Source organism: Miscanthus floridulus, chromosome 18 (genome assembly GCF_019320115.1).
Source record: "Miscanthus floridulus cultivar M001 chromosome 18, ASM1932011v1, whole genome shotgun sequence".
Lineage (NCBI taxonomy): Eukaryota > Viridiplantae > Streptophyta > Magnoliopsida > Poales > Poaceae > Miscanthus > Miscanthus floridulus.
In genome coordinates, this window is record NC_089597.1 from 6986901 (window position 1) to 7001114 (window position 14214).

Sequence of the window (14214 nt, forward strand, 5' to 3'; positions counted from 1 at the left end):
ACGTTGGTAATACAACACCCAATAGCGATATCACTGTTGGGTTGCATTACCAACTAGCAGTGACTCCATCGTCTCGGGCCTGAAATTTCTTTTCAACTCGATTAACTCCCACCTCACGTCTGGTCTACGTAGGCTCCATCTCCCTCTTTTCTGTCCCTTATCCTTTCTCTCCGCTCACGGATAACATCTACTTCCCTTAGATCTCACCCCTCTCCCTCTCTCCTTCCCTCCCCTTTCCAACCCTAGCGACGACGGCAAGCTACTACGTAGCAAGGTACAGGGAGGGTAGATCCGGCGATGGCATCATCAATTTTTTTTCTTCAATTTTGTTTTTGAAAACCTAAATCACTATCAGTTCTAACACAGGCATTATATTGGTACCTTGAGAAACACCGGCGGTTGCAAAAAAAAAAAGGAAAAAGAAACGGCAGCCATGATGGTTTTAGAGAACAAGCGATGATCTTTAGCTTTGTAGTAGTGCTTGCTAATAGCCTAATAACAAGGATCGAAGTAAAGGGAGCAAGGGCCAAGCTTTAGTTATTAATTGCTGCTCTTGTAGTGCCTATATATACATGCCCATGCCATGCCAGAGAGGCAGAGTCCATGGGAACTTGATTCCAAGCATGGTTGAGCTGTAGCCCAGTACTTGGCAGGAAAAATACGTAGCCTGTTCACTCAAAGCCATGGCTTTCGTTTTGGCTCCATTGTTGCTTGTCTTGCTTTGTCCTTTTCCTCCTCTTGTCCGTGCAGCAGAACATGAACATGGAGACGACTACTACATGGTAGTGGCCGTGAGCTCGCTGAAACCAAAAGCCTCATCCTACTGCTTGGGACACAGGGGTATGTTGGTCAGGGCGTCAGGCAATGCATGCATGCATGCACTACGTACTGCAGTACTGCTGTATTCAATTTGTTCCAGCAACCATCTGCTTTATGCATGCATGCATGCATGCATGAGTACGTGTTTTTTTTCATAAGGACTTACGTTTATGTTGTGTTACATTTGACGACATGACATGATGCAGTGATTCCGCCCCCCAACGGCACGTGGATACCAGTGGATCTCCCTCACGGCCCCTGCTCGCTATCCTCGTCGAACGCGGCGGCGCCACCGTCCGTGGCCGAGCTGCTCCGCCGGGACCAGCGCCGCGCCGACGACGTCCAGAGGAGGCTGTTTATTAGCAAGAATGGCACCAACGACAGCAAGGCTGATAAGCCACCGGCGGATACTGATGAATCAGAGCTCAACACCGGGGCCAGAACGCAAGTCGAGATGGGCACAACGGCGGACACTAATTCAAAGGCGATGAGCTTTGACCCTGCGGCGACCGTCGGCGGCAGCGGGGCGGCGCCGCTCCGGCCGGGCGTGATCCAGACGGTGGTGCTGGACACGGCGAGCGACGTGCCGTGGGTGCAGTGCGTGCCGTGCCCCGTGCCGCCGTGCCACCCCCAGACGGACACCTTCTACGACCCGACCAAGTCGCCCACGTACGCCGCCTTCTCCTGCGGCTCCCCCTCCTGCCGGCAGCTCGGCCCCTACGCCAACGGCTGCGTGAACAACCAGTGCCAGTACCGGGTCACCTACCCCGTCGACGGGTCGTCGACGTCGGGCACGTACAGCTCCGACCTGCTCACGCTCAACCCCAACACCAGGATCAACAACTTCAAGTTCGGGTGCAGCCACGTCGACCAGGGCAACTTCGACAACACCACCGCCGGGATCATGGCGCTCGGCGGCGGCCCGGAGTCGCTGGCGTCCCAGACCGCGTCCACCTACGGCCGCGCCTTCTCTTACTGCATCCCGCCGTCAGCGAGCTACTTCGGCTTCTTCGTCCTCGGAATGCCGCGGGCCGCGTCGTCGTCGAGGTACGTGGTGACGCCCATGCTCAGGGACAAGCGGGCGCCGGCGACATTCTACCGCGTGCAGCTCCGGGCCATCACCGTCGGCGGGCAGCGACTGAGCGTGCCGGCCACGGTCTTCGCCGCCGGCACGGTGCTGGACTCCCGCACGTCCATCACGCGCCTGCCGCCGACGGCGTACCAGGCGCTGCGCGACGCGTTCAGGAGGAGCATGAGCATGTACCGCGCGGCTGCACCTAAAGGCAGCCTCGACACCTGCTACGACTTCACCGGCGTCCGCAGCGTGAAGCTGCCCAAGGTCGCGCTGGTGTTCGACGGGGACGCCACCGTGCAGCTGGACCCGTCGGGCGTCCTCTTCCACGACTGCCTCGCCTTCACCTCCAGCATGGATGACCGCATGCCGGGGATCCTCGGCAACGTGCAGCAGCAGACCATCGAGGTGCTCTACAACGTCGGCGGAGGGTCAGTCGGATTCCGCCGCAACGCCTGCTGAGTGCTCAGGCTGCCTCGACTCACCGAGGCCTGCTCTACTACATCGCTCAAGCTATAGCTCATTGGGAGATGCATGAGGTAGCTTGATTATTGTTCAACTAAATAAAGCCAAGATGCGCAACTTGTGCACATGTTTGTGGCTATGTATTACTCCCTGTTAATTTTACAAGGCTGGGTGGGTGTAAAATGTCATATATGTATCTATTTTTATAATCTAATACTATTATACTCTCTCTCTCTCTCTCTCTCTCTCTCTCTCTCTCTCTCTCTCTCTCTCTCTCTCTCTCTCTCTCTCTCTCTCTATATATATATATATATATATATATATATATATATATATATATATATATATATATATATATATATATATATATAGACACACACACGTAATAATATACTAGATAAGTGTCCGTGCCAACGGATGCAACATAAATTGAACGGGATGTTTGGTAACCAAGACAAAATCAAGAATATATCAATTCAATTTTGCACGTGTGTTATACCATGATAATGTCTAGAAACACATTCATTATCGTAATGAATCTGAAATAAAAGCTAGGCTTAGAGCTTGTTGTCCGAAAGTTACGACAAGCATCAGTTGCCTGAAAGGCTAAAAATTTATTGCTAGGCATCGAATTGAATTTATCCATGCTCTGCCTTGCCTAAAACATGTATGCTCGGAATTACCATGCCGTAGCCTAGATGCATGAGTCATGTCAGCAATTCATTTTTTGAAAAAAAATAATGTATTCATTTCCCTTCACATAATTCTCATTGTGTGGCAACAATTCTCGTCCGTCCTTGTAATTCTGAGCATGGAAACATATTTTTTTCAAAAGATGCATGGGGCATGACAACAATTCTCATTGTGTGGCAACAATTCCCATAATTCTCACCACACAATGAACGCGAAGGATCACGATCATGATCATTGTGTGGTGACATACCGATACATTCCTTTCCCTTCCCATAATTCTCTTTCTGCTTTATTCCATTTTATTACTTCCCTCTCTCTTTGCAGATCTGGAGCCAGCGAGCAGCGCCCCTCCCTCTCCCTCTTCTCCGGCGAGCAGCACCCGGATCTGGTGAGCGGGCCACCCCCTGCTCCGACCGCGTCCAGATCCGGCGTGGAGGCGAGGAGGAGGCCGGCGTGGATCCGGAGCAGGGGGCCAGGGGGCCAGCGGATCCGGCGAGGAGGCGAGTTAGAATAGAAGGAAGAATGTCTACAGAGCAGGAAAATATTAAATATGCACCTAATTTTAGTGAAAAATGGAAGTAAAGACTTAATTACTTATCATTAAAACTGGTCTCTGCCGTCCATGTAAACTCCAGCAGGCATGGTTTTGCGGCTGAAACGGACAAGCATAAAGTTTGGACACTGGTAAACCATGGAGATGGAGTTGTACCCCAAACTTTCTGGGCACAGTACATACCACCGTACAAAAATGAGAAAATACACAAGATTTCGCCAATCTCACGGCCAGAAATCCTGACAGAAAACGAAGAGAAAAAGGCCCTGAAAAGTCTCACGAAATCTAGCAAGAGGCCAAAGCCCAGCCGCACGTGATGCAGTAGAGTAGAGTCCAAACCCTAACTCCGCCGCCCGCCGCCCACCGCAGCCATCCGCGTCGCGCGCTGCTCTGGCCCTCCACCTCACCCACCCTAACCCAACCGAATCCGAATCCAACCCTCCTCAAGCCTCACTACTTCCCTTCCAGCTCCCGCAAAAAATAAACAAAAAAAGTTTTAGTTTTTTTAATCAGAGAAACCAGCGGAGCCGACGCCTTCGAATCCAAATTTTACTAGGACTCGGCGAGCTTGCATACCGCGCCGGATCTAGCTAGCGGGCTCAGGAACTGCAGGGGGCCAGCGGATCCGTCGAGGTGGCGACGGTGGCGTCTTTCGTCGCCGGATCTAGCTATTGGGCTCAGGAACGGGCTCGCCGGCGGGCTCGGAATTCTTTTTGTTTTTTTTATCGATTAACCGAGGCAGACGTTGTAAGCAGCCCGCCTTAGCTAATCGATTAACTGAGGCATCAGGGCAACCGCCTCCGTTATTCACGGATTAACCGTGACCTTTCGTCGGAGGCGATTGCCTTTGTCTGCCTCGGATAATGAAAAACGCCCACTTCGGTTAAGTTTAGTGTAGTAGTGAGATTTTAACTGTTTGCGACATGAATGGTCAGAAACAGAAATAAAACAAAAAAAAAGTCTGCTTGCAATGTGACCGAGGAGTAATCAGGTTGACGTATATTCGCCAAACGAAGCCTCAAACATGCTACAGTACACCAACAATTGATTGAAGCACACTATTAAAGTTTCCATTCAGTATACATGGCGCTCCAATATATGCTCCTGAACAGGCCACTTAATAAACAAAACTAAAGCAATTAATAAAGGATCTATTAGCATTATTTGTACGCTGTGTTGTCGCGTACGTTAAGCATTTGAGTGACCTTTTTGAGGCATTTGTGAAACTGGCGTTGCCTAACAGGACTACCCAAGTCCATGGAACCTGATTCTTTATTTGAAATAAAGGGGTCCTGTTACTAATTAAAATTGTCATGATAATAAAAATGGTTGTGGTGCTGTACCCAGAACACAGACTACTCCTTTTCTTTTCCGACAAAGAGGGGAGACAGCAGGAATGATATACTAGGGTTATCATCAGCATTGTCATGCATGTTATAAAATGGGACTTATATATGTTTCAGCACAAAAGAGAAAGGACTCGATTCTGATCTGATAATGAGTGTGACACGCCAAGAATTACTTGGAGGGAGAGGACTTACAGAAAAGATAGAAGAAGTATCATGATTTTTTTTTTTGGGGGGGGGGGGGGGGGGGGGCACTACTGGAGGCCGCGGCTTTGCCGAGTGTTTTTACACTCGGCAAAGAGCCCTTTGCACTCGGCAAAGGCTTTGCCGAGTGTAGCGCTCGGCAAAGTCCGCTCGGCAAATTTTTTCTCGGCAAAGGGTCTTTGCCGAGTGCTTTTTATCGGGGCACTCGGCAAAATAAAAAACAATTTTACCGAGTGCTTGGGGCGGCACTCGGCAAAATATTTTCGACCGTTCCACATTGACCGTTAACGGTTGTTTTGCCGAGGGGCTGACCCAGCACTCGGCAAAAAAAAATTACTTTGCCGAGTGCCCCTGTCCAGGCACTCGGCAAATTTTTTTTATTTTTTTTTAAAAAATACTTTGCCGAGTGCCCCAGCCCAGGCACTCGGCAAAGAATTTCTGGATTTTTTTAAAAAAATACTTTGCCGAGTGCCCCTGCCCGGGCACTCGGCAAAGTTTTTTTTTATTTTTTTAAAAATTACTTTGCCGAGTGCCCCAGCCCAGGCACTCGACAAAGAATTTCTGGATTTTTTTTAAAAAATACTTTGCCGAGTGCCCCTGCCCGGGCACTCGGCAAAGTTTTTTTTTTATTTTTTTAAAAAATTACTTTGCCGAGTGCCCCAGCCCAGGCACTCGGCAAAGAATTTCTGGATTTTTTTTAAAAAATACTTTGCCGAGTGCCCCTGCCCGAGCACTCGGCAAAGAATTTCTGGAATTTTTTTGGAAAAAACTTTGCCGAGTGCTTTGTCCATGGCACTCGGCAAAGACCCCGAGAATTGTAATTTTTTTTTACATTCCATTGTAACAGACAATATATATATATATATATATATATATATATATATATACATCAATCATCACATCTATATATCTATATCACCAACATGCATTATATATCACAAGCACACGCATATTTAATAAATCCATCACAAATTCACCAAAGTTCAACATCACAAGTGTATTATTACAAGTTCGACATCACAAAGTTCAACATCTCTACTGCGGCGACGGAAACTGCAGGTGTGGCCCCCTGGACAGCGGTGAAGGATCGGACTGCGGCGAAGGGTTGACGTGATCAGCCGTTGGTGACACGCTAGCGGGATTGTTTGAACCCGCCGACGGAGGCTGCATAAAAGAGAAGAGATTGCATGTGTTAGACTAAAAATTGAAAATTTTGGCAGCACCTCCCCTACACGGGGAGGTTTCCAACCTGCAAGAAACAACGGCACGAAGGCCGACAATCACAACGGCACGAAGGCCGACAATCCCAACGGCACGAAGGCCGAAAATCACAATGGCACGAAGGCCGACAATCCCAACGGCACGAACGCATTAAACTTCCATACTCACAGGAGTGAAGTGTCGAACCGGAGCTGGAGCTGGCAACTGCACTTGGACACCCGATGCTTGCCCGATGGTTTGCATGATCTGATACATGTCCGCCATCTGCTTTCTGCAAAAATATCATCCTTTCTTTCCTCGCCGGTTGTTATTATTTTTAGGGGGTGTTTGGTTCCACGGACTAAATTTTAGTCCATATCACATCGGACGTTCGGATGTTAATTAGGAGGACTAAATATGAGTTAATTATAAAACTAATTACACAGATGGAGACTAATTTACAAGACGAATTTATTAAGCCTAATTAATCCATCATTAGCACATATTTACTGTAGCACCGCGTTGTCAAATCATGGACTAATTAGGCTTAAAAAATTCATCTCGCAAATTAGTCGCAATCTATGTAATTAGTTATTCTTTTAGTCTATATTTAATACTCCATACATGTGTCCAAACATTCGATGGGACAGGAACTAAAATTCAGTCTAAGGAACCAAACCGGCCCTTAATTCCTTAATTACTATTGTCCTTCATCTCTTGTGTCTTGTCAGGTCACAAGCACGGTAAAGAAAAAAAACTGAAGACCCCGATAACTTTTGCAGAAAGCAGAGATAAAAGAATTTCATACCACCTGACAACAATCTGCTTTGTCATCGTCCGTCCTGTCTACTGACAGTACGCACATAGGTGTTCTTGCTGCTGCAGCTCATGCAGCATCAAGTGGTGGCTCATTTACTATTTACTACAATCCTCGGTGTGTAATTTATCTAGCCGTTTTACTTGTTCAAGGCGTTCAGCTGGTATAGTTCCAGCTTGTTTCAGCTCATTCTCTCTCACAGAATACTATTCAATCATCTAAAACCATCCAAAAACACTGTTCTGGCTACCATCCGAACGCCCTGATTATTTAGTATGCTTTTCTGGTAGGCATATTTACATACATTTGTTCTTGAAATCTCTATAGGACAAGTCTGGATCCACAGGGTATTCCTTAGAACGCTCCGTGGGGTTAGGACTTAGCTATTGTTAAGAACATAGGTTCTGTCGACTTTTACATGTTGTTAAGAACAGATGGACAGTCAGCTTTTACATATTGTTCACTGACATGTGCTTAATTACTTCCCTATGTTTTCATGAACATATAGCTACTAGAAACCAATGTAGCTAAGTCAATCTTACTTAGGTACTTGAATTATGTTTATTCATCATATCATGATAGAAAGATAAATAGAGTGAAAATCGTGGTGTGATTATGATTATGCCTTCATCAATAATTCTTTTAGTGGAGAAAAAAAAATATCGAGATTACACTTGTAGAAGTATATGACTTGGATATATACTATGTCAGTAGCTTTACATTGCTGAATTTTCATGTGGTGGAGTGGGATTTGCAACAAAAAGATATATGGGTGGGATCATCTTTGTTTCCTGCTTCGGCTTCATAATTCAGTAGATGTTGGGCCATCAACAAGCCAATGCTTCAAGTTTCGGGGACAAATGATTTTAGTGTTGTGACGACGTTGTTTCTGATGAGAACGGTACATCATACTGACACACACTCCATTCTTTACTGTCAACAATCTGTGTTGCCAAACTACTAGTAGTATATGTTAGTAGTAGAGATTATATATATATATAGATATTTCTTCTTCGAACAAAGAAGTGATTACATAGATTGAGGAAGACAGGAAGTATAGCACACTTGGAAATGGCTTACACTAACCAAAGATTACACCACAGTGATATATCGTCGCACATTCCCGTGTCAAGCCACAGACAGGAAACAACGACACAGCGAGGTCTGTTCCATCTCAGGTGAGTGCCAGTGCCACGGTGTTGGTACCATGTCCCTGCACGAACCTCTTCCAGTACCAGTGCTTCACCCAGATGGTGCCCATCGACTCGAGCGGCACCCCCTTGGTTTCCGGCAGGAAGACCGCGACGAAGACGGTCATGACGGCGACCCAGGCGGCGTAGTAGGCGAAGGTGGCGTACTTGAAGCGGCAGAGCATGGCGAGGAACGACTGCGACTGCACGAAGGCGAGGGCCAAGATGATGGACACGTTCATGGCCTGCCCCAGCGACCGGATGTCCACGGGGAATATCTCGCTGGGCACCACCCACACCAGCGGCCCCCACGACGCCCCGAACCCGGCGCTGTGCAGGCACGTCAGCACCACCACCGCCACCGCGTACGGCCGCGCCATCGTCGCCTCCCCGCTCTTGCCGAGCTGCGCGCCCATGATCCAAGCGATGGCAGCCTTCAAGGATCAAGAGCCGTCAGCGGCCGGGAACTTGTCAGATTTGACTGAACTGAAGACCCAGCGAGTTGATGGAATAAAGCACCTGACCTGGCAAATGGTCATCAGGACGCCGCCGACCATGAACAGCACCTTGCGGCCGTACCGGTCGATGAGAGGGGTGGATAGGATTAGCGCGCCAAGGTTCATCGCTCCGATGAGGACGGCGCCCACCAGCGCGGCGTTGCTGCCGAAGCCGACGGTGCGGAACACAAGGGGCGAGAAGAAGGAGAGCACGATGACGCCGGTGAGCTCGGCGAACAGGGGCACAGCCACGGCGAACACCAGGTACGGGCGGTACTCGCGCCTCGTCGCTATCCGGCGGAACGCGCCGTCCTCGCTCTGGCGCGCGGCCTCCACGGCGCGCGAGATCTCCTTGAGCTCGGCGTCCACGTCCGCGCCGGGCCCGCGCACCCGGACGAGCGCGGCGCGGGCGCGGTCGGCCCGCCCGCGCACGACGAGGCTGCTGGGCGTGTCGGTGAGGAAGAGCGCGCCCACGCAGATGAGGGCGGCCGGCGCGCCGGCGAGGCCGAGCGAGACGCGCCAGCCCCAGGAGACGCGCGCCGTGCCGTAGTTGATGAGGTTGGCGATGAGCACCCCGAGCGCGAGGAAGAACTGGTAGCCTGCCGTCAGGGCGCCGCGCCACCGCGGCGGGGACATCTCGGCGAGGAACAGGGGAGCGGCCTGCCGCACGTACGTCAAGCGTGTCAGTGATGCCTACAAGTGAAATCGTCACCGGTGCATGAGCGCAAGAGCTGTGATTTACCTGGCAGGTGAACCCGACGCCGAAGCCAAGCAGCATGCGCCCGACGATGAGCATGGCTAGGTTCACGGCCCCGCCGGTCAAGACGGCACCGGCGAAGAAGAGCGCACCGCCCATCAACATGATGGCCTGCCGGCCCAGCGCTTTGCTGACGCGGCTGGCCACCAGCGACGCCACCAGCCCGGACACGTACAGGGACGACGTGAAGGCCGCGAGCGCCTGGCTGTCGTAGATGCAGTACTCGTTCCCCTGCGTCGCCTCCGCCATCTTCTTGAGGATGTGCGGGAAGAAGCGCTCCAGGAACGGCTCCATTTCAGAGACACCGCCTTGAATTGAATTGACAGGTCAATGTGTTACTCAACTACTCCACTAACAAGGCTTGCCAAAACGACACACGGTAAGATCAAGCAACATCCAATGATGCTTTTGTTCTAAACAGACGATCAGAAGATGGACCCAAGCAATTTGTGACAAAGAAGCAAGAACTGAACCAAGATGCTCTCCCTGACCAGTAAAGGAAAACTGGGCTGCTCATCACGCACACAAGAAAAATCGACAGGAGTGTGAGATGCACCTGAGATGCCGATGTCGTAGCCGAAGATTAGACCACCTGAGGCAGCCACAAGGCAGGTCATGAACACCGAGAGGGTCAGGCCTCCGCCGTAATCTACAGCAGAGACACCATCCGGAACGACTACACCTCCAGCCATTGTCTCGATCTCCCACTCTTTCTTCTCACCGACGACAGAGCTGTTCTGGTCAATTCCCCTTTGCTTCAAAGATCCATGTAGATGAAGACATATATAGGCCATGTTCGCTTCTCTTATAATTCGTATTTTTCAACTTATTTTTTCAGCTAGAACAATGTTTTTCTCTTGCAACAAATCAGCTGGAACAGTGTTTCGGCTTTTTTTCATCGAAGCGAACGGGGCCTATATATGTCATCTTGGCATTTGATTTGAGAAGGGCCAATTTGTTGTATACAGAATTCCAGATAGAGAGAGCATGTCGATATATTAGCGCCAACAATATACTACTGTAAGACTGAATTGCATTACTGATCCGCAAGTCAGCACTGCGAGAACTATTTCTGGTGCAAGGCCGGCAGGACCGCTGGACTAAGAAAGTATCAATGTATTGGCCTGGATGAGAACTAGGAATCTCATAGAAACTTGATGGATTCGGATAATAATTTTGTTGATTACTGGTCAGCTTCAGTTGGGAATAAATATAGTACCACTTGAAACTGTTTTTGAATTTGTTGGGTGCTGGTCAACTTCGCTTGGGGAATAAACATATAACCACTTGAAACTGTTTTTGGTTTGTTTAATTTTGGTCAGAAGTTCGTGGAAGGGCAAATAAGGAGATTGGCTATGGCACAGATTTAATATGAGCCAACCAATTGTTAGAACACAAAGCAGACTTACTTATCAAGGAAATAGGTGTTACCTGGGACAAACATTGTCAGGCGTGTTTTCAGCCTTTGGTTCAATTTAGAACCCCGAGGGTCATTGTTCAGTGCTCACAACAAGCAAGGACTAGTACTTCTGGTGACGCTAGAAACCTTAATTGTGCTTTCCAACTTGCAGCAATAAATTAGTGCCTAATATTTTAAAAGGTGGATGCATCTCCAATGAAAATACTGCAAATATTGCCAAATTTGCAAGCTCATAAGAAAACATTGCTTGAAGCTTAAAAAAAATTGAAGCAAAATGCACAGGCACATGAAAAGTCAACAGCAAATTTGAACTTGTCTATGTAGGATTAAAAACACAAAATTAGGGGGAAATAGAACTACATGATGACAAACCTGAAATTCTGTCATTTTTTCATCTCACGAACATGATCGAATTTGCACTTAAAATTTTGCATGAATGCACCTCACATAGAACTCAGGAAATTTTGAGAAGGACTCCAACAAATTTGCAGATTAGCTGTGAGCCATTTTCACTTCGGTTGATATATCCTAACCCTGTGATTAATCAGAGAAAGGAGATGCATGTCCGACAGCCGACAGGTGGTCACCAAAGATGAAAGTGCAGCAGTACATATAATTTGAAGATGACAGATAATAATGCCAACAAAAAAAAAATAAGAAGAAGAAGGAAGAGCGGGTAGCAGAATACAACGCTAGACAAAGAATGGTCACAAAATATGTGCACAGATATAGAGAGAGTATGCACTGGCATGTCTGGCCACAAAGTTTAATAACCACACCCACACCGTATAATCAGGTGACGGTCTCGGCGCGGCAGCGTTCTTTTCTCCATCCTGGAAGAACCGCTTCCGGTACCAGTGTCTCACCCAGAAGGTGCCCATGGGCTCGAGCGGCACCCCCTTGGTCTCAGGCAGGAAGAGCTCGACGAAGAGAAGACGGTCATGGCGACGACCCAGGCGGCGTAGAAGGCGAAGGTGGCGTACTTGAAGCGGCAGAGCATGGCGAGGAACGACTGCGTGAGCACGAAGATGAGGCCGAGGGCGAGGGACGCGTTCATGGTCTGCCCAGCCGGCCGGATGTCCACAGGGCTCGGCACTAGCCAGTTCATCGGCCCCCACGACCAGCCGAACCCGGCGCCGTGCAGGCACGTGAACGCCTCCACCGCCACCGCGCCATCGCCGATTCGCCGCTCCTGCCGATTTGCGCGCCCATGAATCAAGCAACCGCGACCTTCCAATATAGGCAAGTGATTATTCAAGGTGAACACAGGGCGTACCTGGGCAATGATCATTTGGACGCCACCGACCAAGAAGAGCACCTTCCGGCCGTACCGGTCGACGACGAGGGTGAAGACCAGGAGCGCGCCCAGCTTCACGGCGTCGAGTATGACGACGCCCATCAGCGCGGCGTTGCTGCCGAAGCCGGCCGATGGTGAGGAACACCAGCGGCGCGAAGAAGACGAGCACAATGACGCCGGTGAGCTGGCAGAAGATGGGCACGGCCAGGCCGAGCACCAGGTGCGGGCGGTACTCGCGCCTTGTCGCCAGCCGGCGGAACGCGCCGTCCTCGCTCTGGAGCGCGGCCTCGACGGCGCGCGAGATCTCCTTGAGCTCCGCGTCCACGTCCACACCGGGCCCGCGTACCCGGGCGAGGGCGGCGCGGGCGCGCACGACGAGGCTGCTGGGCGTGTCGGTGAGGAAGAGCGCGCGCCCACGAAGATGTCGACGGCCGGCGCGCCGGCGAGGCCGATGGAGAGGCGCCAGCCCCATTAGAAGCGCGCCGTGGTGTAGGCGGTGAGTATACCGACCGGGAGGAAGAACTGGAAGCGGGCAGAGAGGGAGCCCCGCCACCGCGACGGGGCCATCTCGGCGAGGAACAGAGGAGTGACCTGTGGAAGCACGGGGTGACCGAATCAGCGAGCAATGCCTGAATGCTGAAAGAACTTGCTGTTGCTGACCTAGGTGGTGAAGCCGACGCCGAAGCCGAGCAGCATGCGCCTGACGATGAGCATGGCGATATTCACGGCGACGGCGGCAATGGCGCTGCCAGCGATGGAGAGCGCCCCGGCCCGCCAATGAGCATGACGGCCTGCCGGCCCATCGCCCTGGTGACGCGGCTGGCCACCACCGAGGACACCATCCCGGCAACGTAGAGCGAGGATGTGAACGCCGTGAGCGCCTGGCCGTCGTAGGTTCAGTACTCGTTCCCCTGCTTCGCCGCCGCCATCCTCTTGAGGATGCCCGGGAAGAAGCGCCGCAGGAACGGCTCCATCTCAGAGGCACCGCCTTGGATTAACAGATGACTCTGTTAGTGTTTCTGAAGTAACAAAGCTTACAAAAATGGAGTTGTACGCATGATCATCATCAGAGGAAGATAATAGACCGGAGATGCCAATGTCGTAGCCCATGATTAGGCCGCCCGAGGCTGCAACAAGGCATGTCATGAACACTGAGAACGTCAGGCCTCCATCGTATTTTGCGGCAGGGCCGTCATCGGGAACGATGACACTTCCGGCCATTTCCCTCCGGAGAGAGAAATGTGATCAAATTTCTCTTTGCTTCGAGGACGCATATTGCAGAATGAGCACATATAATGACTTCGCCTAAGCACTATATTAGAAAGAACACTTATTAATAACGAAGTTGTATCCGAATAGACGCAGCGGGAACATTATATTAAGACTCAGCTTCATAATAAACTATCCAAACACCGGTACAGAAAGGGGCTACAGTTCCGGTTGGAAACCTGTAGTCCCTGTTTCCAGTTTTCCAATTGGAACTAAAGCCCCCCTTTGGTCCAGGGTTAGGGGAACCTATCTGCGGAGCCCTTTTGTTTTCCTTTTTCTTTTCTTTTTCTTTTTTTCTTTTTATTTTTCTTTTCTTTTATGGTATCCTTTTCTTTTATGGTTTGTTTTCAATTTAATTCATTTTTTCATTTCAAATATTTTTTTCGTATACGTATTCTACGCTACTAACCTATGTCCATACACATAAGTTGTCGTTCGAGCATATATACATATATTAGAAGCTATACATATGCTAGCATGAAACTATACATATATTTCAAAAGCTTGTATATACATGAAACTATACATAAACTAATAAGAGGTTGTATATTACGATGTGTACGCTCCAAGTCATCCAGCTGTTCAGGAAACAAAGGATTTAATTTTCTGTCATAA

At 49.8% G+C, this 14214-nt stretch overlaps 2 protein-coding genes and 1 pseudogene across 2 annotated transcripts; 1 reads left to right on the top strand and 2 right to left on the bottom strand.

The window, feature by feature from the left end:
- The first annotated feature begins 611 nt into the window (after window positions 1-611).
- On the top strand, window positions 612-2539 carry LOC136522738 (aspartyl protease family protein At5g10770-like). The gene is made up of 2 exons (XM_066516549.1): window positions 612-840; window positions 1026-2539. Exons 1-2 carry the CDS (start codon window positions 684-686, stop codon window positions 2351-2353), a joined length of 1485 nt encoding a protein of 494 aa, XP_066372646.1. The 5' UTR covers window positions 612-683; the 3' UTR covers window positions 2354-2539.
- A 5802-nt stretch (window positions 2540-8341) lies between these two features.
- Window positions 8342-10305, bottom strand: LOC136522565 (sugar transport protein MST1-like). The gene is made up of 4 exons (XM_066516369.1): window positions 10170-10305; window positions 9599-9921; window positions 8884-9516; window positions 8342-8793 (listed from the first exon to the last, which is right to left on the bottom strand). Exons 1-4 carry the CDS (start codon window positions 10303-10305, stop codon window positions 8344-8346), a joined length of 1542 nt encoding a protein of 513 aa, XP_066372466.1. The 3' UTR covers window positions 8342-8343.
- A 1435-nt stretch (window positions 10306-11740) lies between these two features.
- On the bottom strand, window positions 11741-13551 carry LOC136523217 (sugar transport protein MST1-like; annotated as a pseudogene).
- Between the last annotated feature and the right edge of the window lie 663 nt (window positions 13552-14214).

Coding starts and splice junctions, on each gene's coding strand:
- LOC136522738 (XM_066516549.1), top strand. CDS start 684: ATGGCTTTCGTTTTGGCTCCATTGTTGCTTGTCTTGCTTTGTCCTTTT. Junction 841..1,025: donor CTACTGCTTGGGACACAGGG/GTATGTTGGTCA, acceptor GACATGATGCAG/TGATTCCGCCCCCCAACGGC.
- LOC136522565 (XM_066516369.1), bottom strand. CDS start 10,305: ATGGCTGGAGGTGTAGTCGTTCCGGATGGTGTCTCTGCTGTAGATTAC. Junction 9,922..10,169: donor CTACGACATCGGCATCTCAG/GTGCATCTCACA, acceptor ATTCAATTCAAG/GCGGTGTCTCTGAAATGGAG. Junction 9,517..9,598: donor GCGTCGGGTTCACCTGCCAG/GTAAATCACAGC, acceptor TACGTGCGGCAG/GCCGCTCCCCTGTTCCTCGC.